This window comes from Bactrocera oleae, chromosome 2 (genome assembly GCF_042242935.1).
Source record: "Bactrocera oleae isolate idBacOlea1 chromosome 2, idBacOlea1, whole genome shotgun sequence".
Taxonomy (NCBI): domain Eukaryota; kingdom Metazoa; phylum Arthropoda; class Insecta; order Diptera; family Tephritidae; genus Bactrocera; species Bactrocera oleae.
The window spans coordinates 30,684,080-30,699,799 of NC_091536.1; the positions used below are offsets into that span (position 1 = coordinate 30,684,080).

Here is a 15,720-nt window from a genome sequence, read left to right on the forward strand (position 1 = left end):
TGATATTTATTATACTCTTGCAACATGTTGGTACAGCTTACGTACTCTTGTATACCTATATATTACTTAGCTATTCACTAACATAATAATACATAATATTTAGTTATATTTATATTTTAGAAATTAGTAGTTTATTTCATTGTATTGAAATTAAGTTCTCGGAAAATCCTTCCGTAAATTACTTCTGTTAAACGCTTTCTAAAACAGGGGGATCTATGGTACCTATTTTGAAGGGTCTACCCATGAAGGCTAAATTAACAATAACTTACATACCTATAATTAAGTATGGTATACACATATGTATAGCAGGTATGTAGATTTTTTTGCTTTCTGTCTTAATATCTAAATCTTTCATAAGCTGCCAACGGCGCTAGGTAAAAATGTAATTTTCTTGAGTTTACAGTTCACCTCATAACCTTCATATTAAAATGTGTCGTAAACCTGAAATAATAGACAGTAGCATGTAAACCGATGGTCGCAGTTTATCTATAACCACATAAAAAGGGTCTTTAGCCCTTTTGATATTACATTACTAATATTTATTTCATGCAATTTTTTCGAGAAAGATTTTTTTGCTCTATACAAAGTCCAGCACTCTAAGAAACTTTTTTAGCATTGTTGACTGGTATATTTTATAATTAGTTCAACATGATGGCTGAGAAAATATACCTAACCACTGATTATCACAAAATATTAGAAGAAATATATGTATATAGAAATCTATATCTATCACTTTAGGTCAGCTATACTCTAAGTGTGTTCCGCGGAACCCTAGGGTTCCGTGATACCTCTGTCGGGGTTCCACAAGAATTTAGAAAAAAAAATCAAAACACCTCTCATGGTCGCTGCGCGGCTGCGCGGACTCCGCGGCCGCGCGGAGACAAAACGCTATGAACGTTATTTATTTTTTTATTTGTATTTGTACAAACATGTGTTACAATAGCTGGTACAAAATGTCATAAGTTTGGTATCAACAATTTTATACTTGTACAACCCGTTCGCTCTAAGTTTGCCGGTCTGTGGAATACGCGTACCCTCCCCCATGTGACAACAAAACTTATAATGTGTCATAGTTTTACCCAAATACATACACAATTTTTGTTGTTACAATTAAATAAAAAATATTTTGTATTATGTTTTACGGATGACGCTACTTTTCGAACGTACTAGTTCATACCTATCGCCAGCGGCAAACTTAAAGTATACTTGTGAGCGCGCAGTTTCTTTGATAAAAAGCCGCCTCTGAATTAGCGCTATAGTTGTCAACAAGCGACTTTCGCCTCTAACTTTTAAAGGATAAAGTCGATATGGTTTTCAACGCAATTTTTAAATTTCTGTTTTTTATTTATTTATTCAATTTAGATATAGTATACAAATATAATATCTAAAAAAGAGAACACTGGCTGCCAGGGCCTACGGCTCATATTTCTGTTTTTATTTTTGCTTTTTGTTTATCAAAGGTGCCGACTCGAGTATTTTTGAGAATTTTCGAGATCGAGTCTAGGACTAAGTATAAAAGCGGCGATTGCGCGTCGCGCGTCGTCAGTTGACGATTAGCGTTCGGAGCGATAAGTTACCTACTTACAAGCTCGCTAGCGAGAAACTAGTGTTCATTGTTTTACTGCCTGCTGTATTCTGTTGTCTCAGTTTTATCGGTACATTTCTTCACTGTAGGTGTTAAATTTAGTCTCTTATACGCAGTAACGATTGTGCATTATTTAAACCCCACTATCCTGACGTGTAACATTATAAAAAAAGAAGAATGGAACGTTGGCTTAAAGGTGTTAAACGTGTTGCAACAACATCTTCTAATAACGCTGAATGTTCAAAAGCAGAAAAGGCCACGGAGGCATCATATTTAGTTAGCTATCGCATTGCACAAGCAGGTGAAGCGCACACTATCGCTGAGAATTTAATAAAACCATGTGTATTAGACATAACAAAATGTATGCTCGATGAAAAATCTGCAAAGCATCTATCTACTGTTCCGCTATCAAACGATACTGTTTCACGACGAATCCATGATCTGGCAAGCTACGTCAAACAAGAACTAGTTACACGTCTACAAAATACACGATTCGCCTTGCAAATGGACGAGTCGACTGATGTCGCAGGTTTTGCTATCCTGCTGGTTATTGTGAGATATCCATATAAAAGTTCTTTTGAAGAAGACATGCTTATGTGTTCACCGCTGCTTACAAACACTACCGGGGAAGAAATTTTTAATAAAATAAATATATTCTTTGAAGAAAATAATCTCAGTTGGAACAATTGTATTGACATTTGTACAGATGGAGCCAAGGCGATGATAGGTAAAACAGCAGGAGCAGTGTCACGAATGAAAAATAAAGCACCTAATTGTAGTTCCAGTCATTGTATTCTGCATAGACAAGCACTTGCGATGAAGCAAATGCCGTCAAATCTAAAATTAGTTATGGATGAAGCTGTAAAAATAATTAATTTTATCAAATCACGACCAATACAATCCCGATTGTTCTCATTATTGTGTGAAGATTATGGCAGCAAACATAAAACACTGCTGCTCCATACAGAAGTGCGATGGCTGTCTCGGGGTAAAACTTTAACAAGGCTATTTGAACTCAGAGCCGAGTTACAAATGTTTCTTTCAGCAGATACTTCTTCTTTTAATTTGAAGGACCGTTCGTATGATAAAAATTGGTTGTTTCGATTGTCTTTTATGGCGGATATCTTTCAAAAACTTAACGAATTGAATTTATCGTTGCAAGGCAACAGGTAACAGTTTTTTTACCTAATTTGGAAAAGCCTGAAAACATGTCAAACGAGATATATGAATCTCTTTTAGAAATGTCATCCGATACAAGTATGGAGTCAGTATTCAAAACGACGCCTCTCAATGATTTTTGGTGCAGAATCCAAGATGAATATGCAATGCTTGGCCAAATGGCTCTGGATATTCTTCTCCCGTTCCCAACTACATATTTGTGCGAAACAGGATTTTCTACTTATGCAGCCACAAAAACAAAATATCGCAATAGACTGGACGCCGAAGCTGATATGAGACTCCAACTTTCTTCCATTAAACCTGATATCAACCAATTGATGAAAAATAAAAAACAGTTTCATACCTCCCACTAGTTAGATTTTTTCTTTTTTAAAGTTTTCTATTATTGTCCTTGCCAAGTGGTGAAGTAAATAATAATTCGTCACTGTTACATTTTACTTTTATTATGCTGATTAACAAAGAATACACTTATAAAAACAATTGTTTTATTGTAGGGTTCCATCAAGCATTTTTCTTCACAAAAGGGTTGCTTTAGGTGATGGTGGCTGCTTTAAGTGATGCAAACAACTCTTTGGTGAACAAAACTATACTCTGTTGCATCATGTTGCGAAAGTATAAAAATGTTGCGAAAGAGTTCAACATTCATTACTCGATTATTATTTGGTATCTTATTAACTTATGTTATTGATCATAGATTTATTTTGTGTCAATACTATTTTTTTCTCCGAAATGTTAACTTTTATAAAAAGAAGCTATTTAACTTAAACATTGTATATGTGATATAAACTGAACCAAAGGGGTTAGATTTAATATGTGGGGTATATGAGGTTGCTGTTGTACCAGAGGAGGCAGAGGGGAAATCAGTATATTAGGGTTATAAGGTTTAAACAAAGTCTATACCAATTTCATTCATATGCAGCGATATACATTATTTTTAAGAAAAACTGTCCATTTAATTTCATTAAATTATCAAATTGACGAAAAAAATTATACCATAAGTAGTACATGTGAGCTGGGAAAATCAAAGACCAGAAAATTCCTCCAAACCGTATATTAAAAAATGTTGAATTAAACATCCATTATTAAATGATATCGTGATTAAATTACAATCAAATTTGGTATCTTCTTGACTTATATTAAAGGCCATAAACTTAGTCTCAGTTTTATTGCTTGAAGTGAGATATACATAAGTATGAATGTGATATTAACTCCACCAAAGTGGCTAAATTTTATATTATAAGCTTAGCTGGCAAACGTCAACCAGAGAATCGGAATTCATTATATGAAGGTGTGAGGTTTAGACTTAGTATATACTAATTTCATTCTAATTCAGCGTCAAACCACATAATTTCTAAGAAATCTTTTCCACTTAATTTCGTTAAAATATCGCGTTGATCAACCGGAACGGTGTAAAGTCAGGTGGAAAGACGGAAATCACATATATATTGGGGATAGAGAAATATATTAATTTTGACATTGCTCAGCTATACTCGAGAACATATTTTGAAGCAATTTTATAAATAAAAAAAAATATTAATACTCATTGGCCGACATATTCGGCATAAAACTGGTTAGAATAACGAAAAGCATTATAAGTAGTATATGGAATTTGAGGGCAGTATTAACCCGATTTTATTAATTTTTTCCAATACCACATATTACTAACATGCCACAGACTAATTAAATGCTCCCACTGTTTCATTAAGGTACCTCACATACCATCACCAATCAAATGGAGTAAAATCAGACGAATGTTCGAAAATCCTGATATTAGTTATATGGGGGCTAAGGAAAATTTTAACCCGATTTGATCTTGTTATGAGTAAAATACGCTCTCTCATTTTCATTGAGATAATTCACATATGCGATATAAAGTCACGCGGAAGTTCAAAAACATTTATATTAGATATATGAGGGCTACAAGAACTATTGATCCGATTCAACCCATTTTTGAAACAAAGACATACTATTATCGATAGTTTCATTTATTTATTCTATTATATGAATTTCAATTATATATCTTACACAATGGCCGATATTTACGGTAAAAAGTCAACTATAGGTACTGGGGTCCACATATTCAGTACCTAGGGGCTTGAACAGTTTTGGTTCGATTTAGAGAATTTTTGGTCACAAGGTGGCATACTTTAAACGTATTATTCACGCAAAGTTTTACGCCGATATAATCATTGTTGATTGATTTGCATAGTGGAAAGTGAAAGAATCAAAAGGAATTTAAAACGGTGTCATACGGAAAATAGGCGTGGTTGTAATCCGATTTCGCCCATTTTCGCACCATAACATAGAAATATAAAAAGAATGTTATGTACCAAGTTTGGTTGAAATCGGTTAAAAAGATCCCAAGATATGGGTTTTCACCTAAAAGTGGTCGGTGTCACGCCCACTGTCTAATTTTGAACGCGGTTCCTATAAAGCCATCTCATACCATCCCTGAGATAAAATTTAATGTTTGGTGTTTAGTGCTTGATTTATCGTGCTTTTAGTAGTTTTTAACAGTACCGTTACATGGGGAGTGGGAGGGGTTGTCACCCGATTTCACCCATTTTCACACCGTAGGTAGAGATGCTAAGAACATTTGCTTCCAGTGAATTTTGTTATTATAGCTTTAGTAGTTTAGGAGATATGTACATTAAACCTATTAGGGGGGGCACAACGCCCACTTAAAAAAAAAATTTTAACTGCAGATGCCCCTCCCTAATGTGATCTCGTGTACCAAATAACAGTATTGTATCTTATTACGGAGCTTAGTTATGACAATTTATTTGTTTTTGATTAATGGCGTTTTGTGGGCGTGGCAGTGGTCCGATTACGCCCATCTGCAATACCAACCATCTTACTGTACCAAGAAACATGTGTACCAAGTTTCATAAAGATATCTCAATTTTTACTCAAGTTACAGCTTGCACGGACGGACAGACGGACGGACGGACAGACAGTCACCCGGATTTCGACTCGTCTCTTCATCCTGATCATTTATATATACATAACCCTATATCTAACTCGATTAGTTTTAGGTGATACAAACAACCGTTAGGTGAACAAAACTATTATACTCTGTAGCAACATGTTGCGAGAGTATAAAAATGGTCCTTCGAGCCCTAGTGGAAGGCACTAGGGGTAGTTAAACATAAAAGAGGAAAAAAAAAATATTAAAATAACGTGAACAAAAAATTGTAACGTGAACAACAAATAATGTGAAAAAAAAATTTAACAAACAGTGAAAAAAAACTAAAAATTAAAAAAAAAAAAGGTGCAGTGACAAAAGTGCGGTGCCAAAAAGTGAACAAAAAAAAAAAGATGATGTGACAGCTATTGTAAAAAAAAAAAAAACCAAAAAAAAGAAAGTGCAGTAATATATAGAAATATATAAATATATATAACTGTTATATGTGTATATAAAGAAAAAATATGGACAAGGTGAAGTCGCGAGTTCAGTGACCCAACATATGTTCGGACACATACACGTTCATATATAACACAAAAGTGGAAAAGCGGCAAAACACATTTAATGTGTCAAAAAACAAAAACATAAAATCGAATACTTAAACACAAAACAAACACAAAATATAAAAAAAAAACAATATTAATCAAAAACGGGCGCGAAATTAACAACAAAATATACATATAGAGCCAAAACACACAGAGAGAGCTGCACAACAGGCAACAGCTGGCGTCAAGGAAAACAGGGCAAAAAACCCTCAAAAAAAAATAAAAAACAAATACATTCTCCCCAAAACCCCTTTGAGGCGAGACAAAGTAAGTGTATCGTTTTCATTTCTTATTTATTATATATGTATGTTTGGAAATGCTCTATACCATTAAAACTAAAAAAAAATCCGTTTTAACAGTTTGAAACCACGGGTACAGAACACGTTAACGGAAAATATAAAAAAAAAACCGGAACTAAAAATTTAAGTACTATATACTTATAATTTTTCCTAACGTTAACGGAAAATTTCAAAAAACCGATACAAAAAAAAAAACGGGAGAATATACTTATATACATATATCCTTATACTTACATATATATGTATATATATCTTATATTAACAAATTATTGATTGCCTTAGATTATGCGCTTACATTTGTATATATATATACACACAACAACCACAAAATAAAAAATAAAAATTCAAGTATTTACTTGCAAAGAATTTCTGGCAGTACCCCTTAGGCTTAACAAAGCAATAAGCAGTACTGCATAACAAAAAGTAAGCTAAAGGCACAATAACAATTACAGCAAAAAGACAAACATATAAACATACATATATATACATTCAATCGGCAAACAATATGCAAATTGGATTTGCCGATAAATCTTATAACTAAACATTCACTTATATTTTTACATATAGGTACTTATATTATATCAGAATATAGTAACTGCGTATTACAATTTTTACTTTTCTCCACATTCTTCTCTCATGCCGAAAAATTTCACGCGTGTACAGTCATACACATACACACTTGTAAATACGGCGTACGATCTGCCTATGCTCACATAACCCATATACAGTGGGTACAAATACATATTTTTATTAAATTTAATCGTTTAAATATCGATCATTTTAAAACTAATTGAACGGTGCGGTTAAATCTTAGCAACAAATAAATAAATAATTCCATAATACAAAAAAAAAAATTTTTTTGCTAACAGACAGCTAAATAAAATAATATAAAAAAATTTTCAAATAAAAATTTCTTCAAAGTCCATTTTGGCAAATATCCCGCAATACCCCTTGTTCTTTGGCAGACAAACACAAGCAGGATTGCGCACAAACATTTCAGCACAATAATTCGTGTACACCTAGGTACAAAGTGCATTGACCTCTTTAACGAGCTCTCAATTGCTCAAGTACATAAATACATATCTACAAGTCCACGCATTAGGGTGTACCTACATACCCCTACATAAGGACATAAAAACGATAAATAAATACAAGTTCGATTGGTAATAAATTAAAAAAATAAACACGACCAGTAATTATAAAAACCTAAATCCGCGTATTTAAGAAACTTAATTCGAATTAAAAACTCTTATTAACTAAAAGAGTTTGCGGTTATATACACATAATTAATTTTGTCCAAAAAAAAAAACTCTTTTTACCTAAAAGAGTTTCGTTACATACGAGCATATAGCTTGAATTCCATCGGTCGACACTGAGGAATTTTAAATTTATTTCTTTATTTTCTAAATGAGCTCAGATTCAAAAGAATCCAAAGCAACACAGTCGCTAAAAATACCTAAAATGATTTCTGAAGAAAAGAGTCCATGTATACCTGCAGAAGCTACACGCTCAAAGCAAGGTGCTACAAAACAAAAACGGGTGAAAGATATTTCATACACCAAATTTATCTCTGAGAGTGACAGTCTAATACGATACTGCACTCGATTTTCATCTTCGCCGATTCAGGACAATTCTAAATCGGTATTAGAAATCAAAAAGGAAAATCTTAATAATTTCTGGACACGTCTCCAAGCTGCATATGACGCAATAGAATCTGACGACTCAGATCTACCTGAAAATTTTAAATCCTCGGCTTACGCCAAGTACGAAAACTGCTAAGACCAGTTTGAAGAAACAAAAGCAATGATTTCGGATCAATTAAAATTAATTAAAGCCATTGCACCTCCTCCACATCCGACAGTAGAGCTGCCACAAATTCAATGTCAAGAGTCAAATTCAGGCATCCATCTCAAGGTGCCCACATGTGATACAGAAATCTTTCATGGTGGTTATGAACAATGGCCGTCCTTCCGGAACATGTTTACAGCCGTTTACATAAACCACCTAAAATTAACAAATGCACAAAAATTGTATCTTCTCCAAAACAAAACAAAAGGTCAAGCAGGCGTCATAGTCAAACAGTTCGCACTAAATGACGATAATTTCAATCTGGCTTGGGAAGCTCTAAAAGCAAGATACGAAAATGAAAGAATATTGGTCGATAAACAAGTAACGATACTAATGAACTTGGCTTAAATTCAGAAAGAAGCAAGTGATGAATTTATTAGACTACAATCCACCGTTTCTAATTGTTTATCGGTTTTATCGACACAAAATATTCCCACAGACAGCTGGGACCCTATTCTGGTAAATATATGCACCGCGGCATTACCAGAAAAATCGTTACTTTTGTGGGAGCAATCGCTCTCATCTCGGAAAAAATGCCCAACGTGGCAGCAAATGAAAGAATTTCTAACTACCCAATATGAAATAGCAGAAAGGGTAAACAAAAAACTAGTTAGAACCAAAAACGTTCAAAACGACCTCAATAAGCTTTAATAGACCGCAAACCAGTGAGAACAAAAAAACTTTGCACAAACTGCTTGTCTCGTTCGCATACTCTAAAAGAGTGTGAAAGCAAGTTCAATTGCGTTTATTAACATAAACGACATCATTCTATGCTTCATTATAACAATTTTTCCAGTTCACCCCCAAACAGCGCAAATACGAAAAGAGCCACGGGTTTAGTTGCAACAGCAAATCCCGAAAATTTCTAAGAAGCACCATGCTGCTCAAAGATATTACTACTACCCACAGCAGTCGTCTCCATCGAACACCGAGCAGAGCTGTTTAAACTTAGAGCATTAATAGACCAAGGATCACAACGATCTTTCATGACGTCTAGGGCTCAAAATAGGCTACAACTGTCAACAAAACTAGCCAATTTTGAAATTACAGGAATGGGCGGAAGAGTAGTGCAAAACTCTAATAAAATCTGCCCCATTACCTTAATATCCCCCTAAGCGGATAAGAGAATTAAAGCAGAAGCTATAATCTTACCGCAACTAACAAATATGCTTCCAAGCTATCATATAAATAGCAAGCATTGGCAAAAGGTTTCACACCTAAAGCTAGCAGATCCCAACTGCAACACTCCTGCTCAAATAGATCTTCTATTAGGCAGCGATCTCATACCACAGATAATACTCGAGGGTATTGAGAAAAGTTTAAATACACTATTGGCACAAAATACTATTTTTGGTTGGATCCTAAGTGGACTAGTTACGGAACCTGTTACAACCATGACTACTCAGGTTGAGGAAATCTCAAACGAATACCTCAATTCACAATTAAAGAAATTTTGGGAGTTAGAAGAGCTCCCCCCTATATCAATTACAACTCCAGAAAATCAGTATTGTGAAGACTTTTACAAAGCCACAACTACTAGATCAGATAATGGTCGGTACGTCGTACGACTACCACTAAAACAACAATTTCCCAACACAATCGCCTGAGGTCACTCTCGCACCTCTGCAATACAGCAGTTTAAAAGTATTAAAAAAAACCTACTTAAAAAAGGCGAACTCAAACCAGTATATGATGGTGTGTTGGAAGAATATCTCCATTTAGACCACATGGCGGAAGTAAGTCCATACGAAAAAATCATCAACGGCAAATACCACTCATTTTACTTGCCGCATCATGCAGTGGTAAAGCCAGACAAAAAAACAACTAAAGTAAGAGTTGTCTTCAATGCATCAAGATCCACCAGCTCGGGGAATTCCTTTAATGATATCCTATTTACGGGACCCACGCTCCAACCAGATTTACTGCTACTTATTTTAAATTGGGGTATATTTAAATACGTATTTAACGGAGACGTCGAAAAAATGTATAGACAAATAGTCGTACCTAAAGACGATCAAGATTAAAAAAAGCGACTATAAACTATAAACAGTTACCTTTGGCATCAACTGTGCTCCATATTTAGCCATTCGAACACCCCACGAACTGGCAGAAAAGACAAAGTCAGAACTTCCTCTGGCAACCAAAGTGTTAAAAACTCAAACGTATGTAGACGATATCCTGTCTGGAAGGCATACTCTTTCACAAGCATACGAGTCACTAGCTCAGGTGACACAAGCCCTCAAAACCGCAAGGTTTCCGTTAAAAAAGATAACGGCGAACCACCCTAATATCTTAAAGGACATACCTAAAGAAAATCTGTTGGATACTAATTTCCTTAAATTCGAAAAGGAAAGTACAACAAAAGCTCTGAGGATCCAATGGAATGCGATATCTGACCAGTTTTCATACACTACAGAGTCAATATCAGCATTATCCGCCATAACAAAACGCCAAATTTTATCCTCTGGCAAAACTTTTCGACCCCGCAGGATGGCTTTCGCCAATTATGATACAAGCGAAAATCTTGATACAAGAATTATGGTTAGATGGAACCGACTGGGACGAACAAGTAAAACCACTTCGTTTAGAAAAGTGCTCCCAGTTTGCGAGCATCTAAATGATATCTCACAGATATAAATCCCACGATGGGTAAATTATGCCCCACAGCACAAAGTCGAACTACACGGCTTCTGTGACGCTTCTGAAAAGGCATATTGCGCAACTATATATGTTCGCACACAAAGCGACATTGCGACCACAAGTCACTTACCAGTAGCAAAAGCAAAAGTAGCTCCGTTAAAAACAATAAGTCTGCCACGACTTGAACTGTGTGGAGCGCTACTACTAGCTAAACTAGTATCCATGGTGCGAATGCATTTAAACATGGCAAAATACAAACTAGTTCTGTGGTCCGATTCTGAAATCGTACTAGCCTGGTTAGAAAAACTACCACATGAAGACGTATATTTCCAATCGAACGTCTCAAATCCTTGACCTAGTAGGATCAGCCACTTGGCGACATGTAGCCAGTGCTGACAATCCTGCTGATCTAGGTACAGGAGGATACAAACCCCTGCATCTTGCCACCACGACCCTCTGGTGGCATGGCCCCCGATGGTTAACAGAATCTCCCGATTCTTGGCCACAATCGCCCATGCCCAATATAATTGCCCCAGAAAGTCGAAAAATCGACTCTTTTCACACAACAGTGGATGATACTGATATCCTTGAGCGATTTTAATCGTTCCCCGAGCCCCCAGAGTAATCGCCTATATGTTAAAGTTCATAGAGCGACTTAAAATTAAAATTAAGGGAGTTTTCTCAGAGTACCTCCAATGCGATACATTAACGCACCTAGAATTGCAAAAGGCAAAGGTCGCTCTAATCGCATCAACTCAAACTCGCTACTTCAGCCGCGATATAACACTATTAAGAGAATCAAAACCCATTGACAAAAGCAGTTCACTCTTAGTTCTAAACCCATTTCTCGACACGAAAGGTCTTCTTCGTGTGAATGGTCGGCTTGCCAATTCAAGCCTAACCTATAACGAACGCCATCCCATAATTGTACCAGAGAAGTCTCAACTTGCCACATTACTCATCAATTATATCCACATATTAATGCTTCATGCCGAACATCGCCTCATGCAACATATGGTCCGTAAAGAATTTTACATTCCCCGACTTAAGCCCCAAATAAAGAAGTGCATTTTCTTGTGCAAAATCTGTACCACGCACAAGCAAAAGATGCGAACACAGATTATGGCAGCACTTCCCCCGGAACGCTGCAACTTTGCTCTGCCTTTCTCCATCACAGGTGTTGATTTTGCTGGGACTTTTCAAATAAAGGCGTCCATGTTAAGGTCTCCCACTCGGATGAAAGGCTATGTGGCTGTTTTTGTCTGTTTTACGACAAAAGCAGTGCATCTTGAGCTTTGTACTAATCTGACGAAGGATGCTTTTCTTGCGGCATTTGCTCGCTTCGTCGGTCGACGCGGCTTTCCATAGAAGATAATGAGCGATAATGGTAAAACATTTATCGGCGCTCAATTTGTGGACTTTATCAAAAAAGTCTCACCTGAGATTGTACAAAAGTACGCGCCCCAAGGCATTAATTGGCAATTCATCCCACCAAGCGCTCCTCATATGGGTGGTTTATGGGAATCAGCTGTAGAAAGCTTCAAATCCCACTTCAAAAAAGCAGCTGGAAATTACAAATTCAATTACGAAGAATTCACGACATTATTAATACGAAGTGAAGCCGTTCTCAATTCACGGCCTCTTACAATCCTTTTGCAAGATCCCTCCGATTTCACAGCCCTAACTCCAGGGCACTTTCTCAAAGGAACACCTATTCTGGCCATACCTGAGCCAGGCGTGGAGTCGCTACCCTTATTAAATCGCTGGGAAAGAATTAAAATTCTCCATCACGATTTCAGCCGTCGATGGAAAGAAGAATACATAAAGGATCTCCATAAACGATACCGTTGGAAGACTCCTGAACAAGCACCAAAACTTGGAGATTGTGTCATCATCCATGATGATTGTTTACCCCCTACCGAATGGTGGCTTCGGCGCATAGAAAAGCTACATTACGGCTTCGACGGTCACATACGAGTGGTTGATCTTCGTACCCAAGGCGGAATGCTAACCAGACCGCTCCTGAAGCTATGCTTTCTCCCAACCGCCGATAATTGCGATACAGCAAATCGCAAACAATCAACCGATACTACCGCAATACAATAAAATAATCAAATCAAGAAGCAAAAACCCGAAAAACTCGTTAATAACCGTTAAAAATAACAAATAACTAATAAAAAAATGGTCGATCAATACGATGACCCATTCATGCCACATAACGTGGCACGATTATCCATATAATTTATATGACAAATCTTCATAAACAACTCTTTCATACAGATTAACATGGATGTGGATACGCCAACTACTCCCACGCCAACTGTGCGGTCGGCTACCAACGTGCCACGCACGGGGCCTACCCCAACGCCCCGATCTGCAGCTGCAACTGCCCCAGCAAGCGCACCTGCAACGACACCGATGTCAACACCAGTTCCTCGCGGTGGCACGCGACCTTCACCGACGCTATCATCGCCGCCTTCAGAGGCACCTCGTATACGATGTCCCATTTGTCGGCGCCCACATCGCCTGCAACATTGTGGGATTTTCCGAAGTATGCGACCATTGCAACGACAGCAAGTTGCCCAGGCACACGGGCACTGTCTAAACTGCCTATCGCACACGCATGGGACTCAAGAGTTTGTGTCCACGGGTCTGTGCCAAATTTGCAACAGACCACATCACACACTACTTCATCGCATCTCGAGGCGCGACGTTGGTCCGCCACCTACACTGCGAAGCCGTGCAACAGGACCTCGACCCTCAACTCGTGCGGTACACCCGCGAAATGTAACACCACGGCGTTGATAGCCTAGTCCGCAACCACGTCGTTCCAATGGTCTGAGCAGCGTTGTGGCAACGTTACAACAGCTGCAGCGACTACTATTCTAATAATTTGCCTAGGGGGGCCGGGATGGCTAAATGACCACTCAATCCCCCCTCACCGTAAGACACTGTCACACTACACCAATTCACATCCACATCACCACACCTACTTACCATACATTCCACACCTACATACCATACATTCCACACCTACATACCATACATTCCACATCACTACACCATGCACCATAGGTCGCACACAAATACAACTTAACACCGATCACACCACCATGAAGACATCAGCAGATATAAGGGACTAAAAGAAGGATCCCGCCCGCTTTTTAGCATTTCAACTCGCTAGCGATTAGATCTTCGAGCACCCGCCTAAATCGACTCCTTTTTTTTCCATAATTTTGCCAACGGTGAGTGGAGTTAGAATTAACTTATTAATTAATTAAAAACCCGTAATTAAAAAATTTGATTGTTTTGTTGGCAGATTTAGATTATTTTGTGCTCTAGACGCTTTGAATGATCGTTGTGATCCTTGGTCTATTGAGGCTCTTAATTTGAACGGTTCTCCTCGGTCTTCGATGGAGACAATTGCTGTGGCTATTAGTACCCTATTTTGAATTTCACTGTGTAGCACTTGAGATTTTAGTGCGTTTGAGCAACATGATGTCTTTTGGCAATTTAAGTTTATACGCTCTTGTGCATAAGTTCGCCCCGTTTGGTGGTTATTTTAAGTTTTTGGCTGTACAAGCCCTTTTTTATTTTGCTTTGTGGTTTATATTTCTCTGGAGGGTCCCTTTGTTGGTGAATCGCAGAGAATTTTGTAAGATAAAGCTGGAGGGTCCCCCGAAGGTGGTAAAGTGCAGCTTTTAAATTAATTTTTATTGGCTTATGTTGTTGGCATATATTATTTTTCTTTTATCTAACATTAACACAATATAACTTACACTAGTCGAGTATCCATTCCGCGGCGTGATATTCTTGGTAGAGTTCTCCTTTTGCAGGCGTACTCAGGCTCCTCCTTGAGAAATTGGTACGCTGTCTGTCCGGTGTGGAAATCGATTTCACTTTATGATCGCACACTATTATTTCATGTTTTCAAATTATTTTTTTTGTTTTTTTTTTACAAGGGCGTTTGAATCAGTTTCGCTTTATGATCGTATACAATTATTCAGTATTAGTGACCCAGTTATTTAATTTTTTTAATTTTTGTTTGTTTTTCAACCATTAGAAATAATTAAAACGAATTTGTTTTTTTACCAGGGTGTGGGAATCAGTTTCGCTTTATGATCGCACACTGTTATTCAGTATTAGTAATGATTAGAAAAATTAAAAACGCGCAGTAAATTTCACACATGTGCTTTTAAGACTAGTTAAAAAATAATTTTTCATCAAGATAATGAACCTGTTCACAAAAATGTTTTAACAATGACAAAATTACACAAATTAAAGTACGTATTGCCTGGCATCCATCGTATTTACCAGATTTGGCTCTCAGGGACTACTATTACTCTTCAGAATCCTGAAACAATTCCTTCGTGGAAAGCGTTTTTCGTCGAATGAAGAAGCTATCACAGAAGAAGCTTTGCAGAGCTTCCGGAAAGTCATTACAGGGATGAATTATTGGTATAAGTGTATTGAAGTTAGGGGAGATTATATTGGATCGAGCTCAGAAACTTTTCAACCAACCTGTATGTTCTTTTTATAATGACTAACGTTAGAATTATTTTCACTTAATTTTAATTTAAGAAGAGTAATCACTACTGCAATCACGCATGCAAAATACACTTTTGATTACTTTATTGTTTTGTTGTTATTAAAATAAAG

The 15,720-nt window shown here is 36.9% G+C and overlaps 2 protein-coding genes across 3 annotated transcripts in view; both read left to right on the forward strand.

The window, feature by feature from the left end:
• Kaz (E3 ubiquitin-protein transferase Katazuke) overlaps positions 1-15,720 on the forward strand; it is a 249,580-nt gene that overhangs the window by 182,031 nt on the left and 51,829 nt on the right. The window lies entirely within an intron of this gene.
• On the forward strand, positions 1,469-3,764 carry LOC138858887 (zinc finger BED domain-containing protein 5-like). The gene is made up of 2 exons (XM_070112924.1): positions 1,469-2,754; positions 2,825-3,764. The coding sequence occupies exons 1-2, from the start codon at positions 1,763-1,765 to the stop codon at positions 2,877-2,879; spliced, it is 1,047 nt and encodes a 348-aa protein (XP_069969025.1). The 5' UTR covers positions 1,469-1,762; the 3' UTR covers positions 2,880-3,764.

What these genes read in the sequence shown, in the direction of transcription:
- LOC138858887 (XM_070112924.1), top strand. Translation starts at nt 1,763, where the DNA reads ATGGAACGTTGGCTTAAAGGTGTTAAACGTGTTGCAACAACATCTTCT. An exon ending in TTATCGTTGCAAGGCAACAG is followed by an intron (nt 2,755 to 2,824) that starts GTAACAGTTTTT and finishes AATCTCTTTTAG; the next exon opens with AAATGTCATCCGATACAAGT.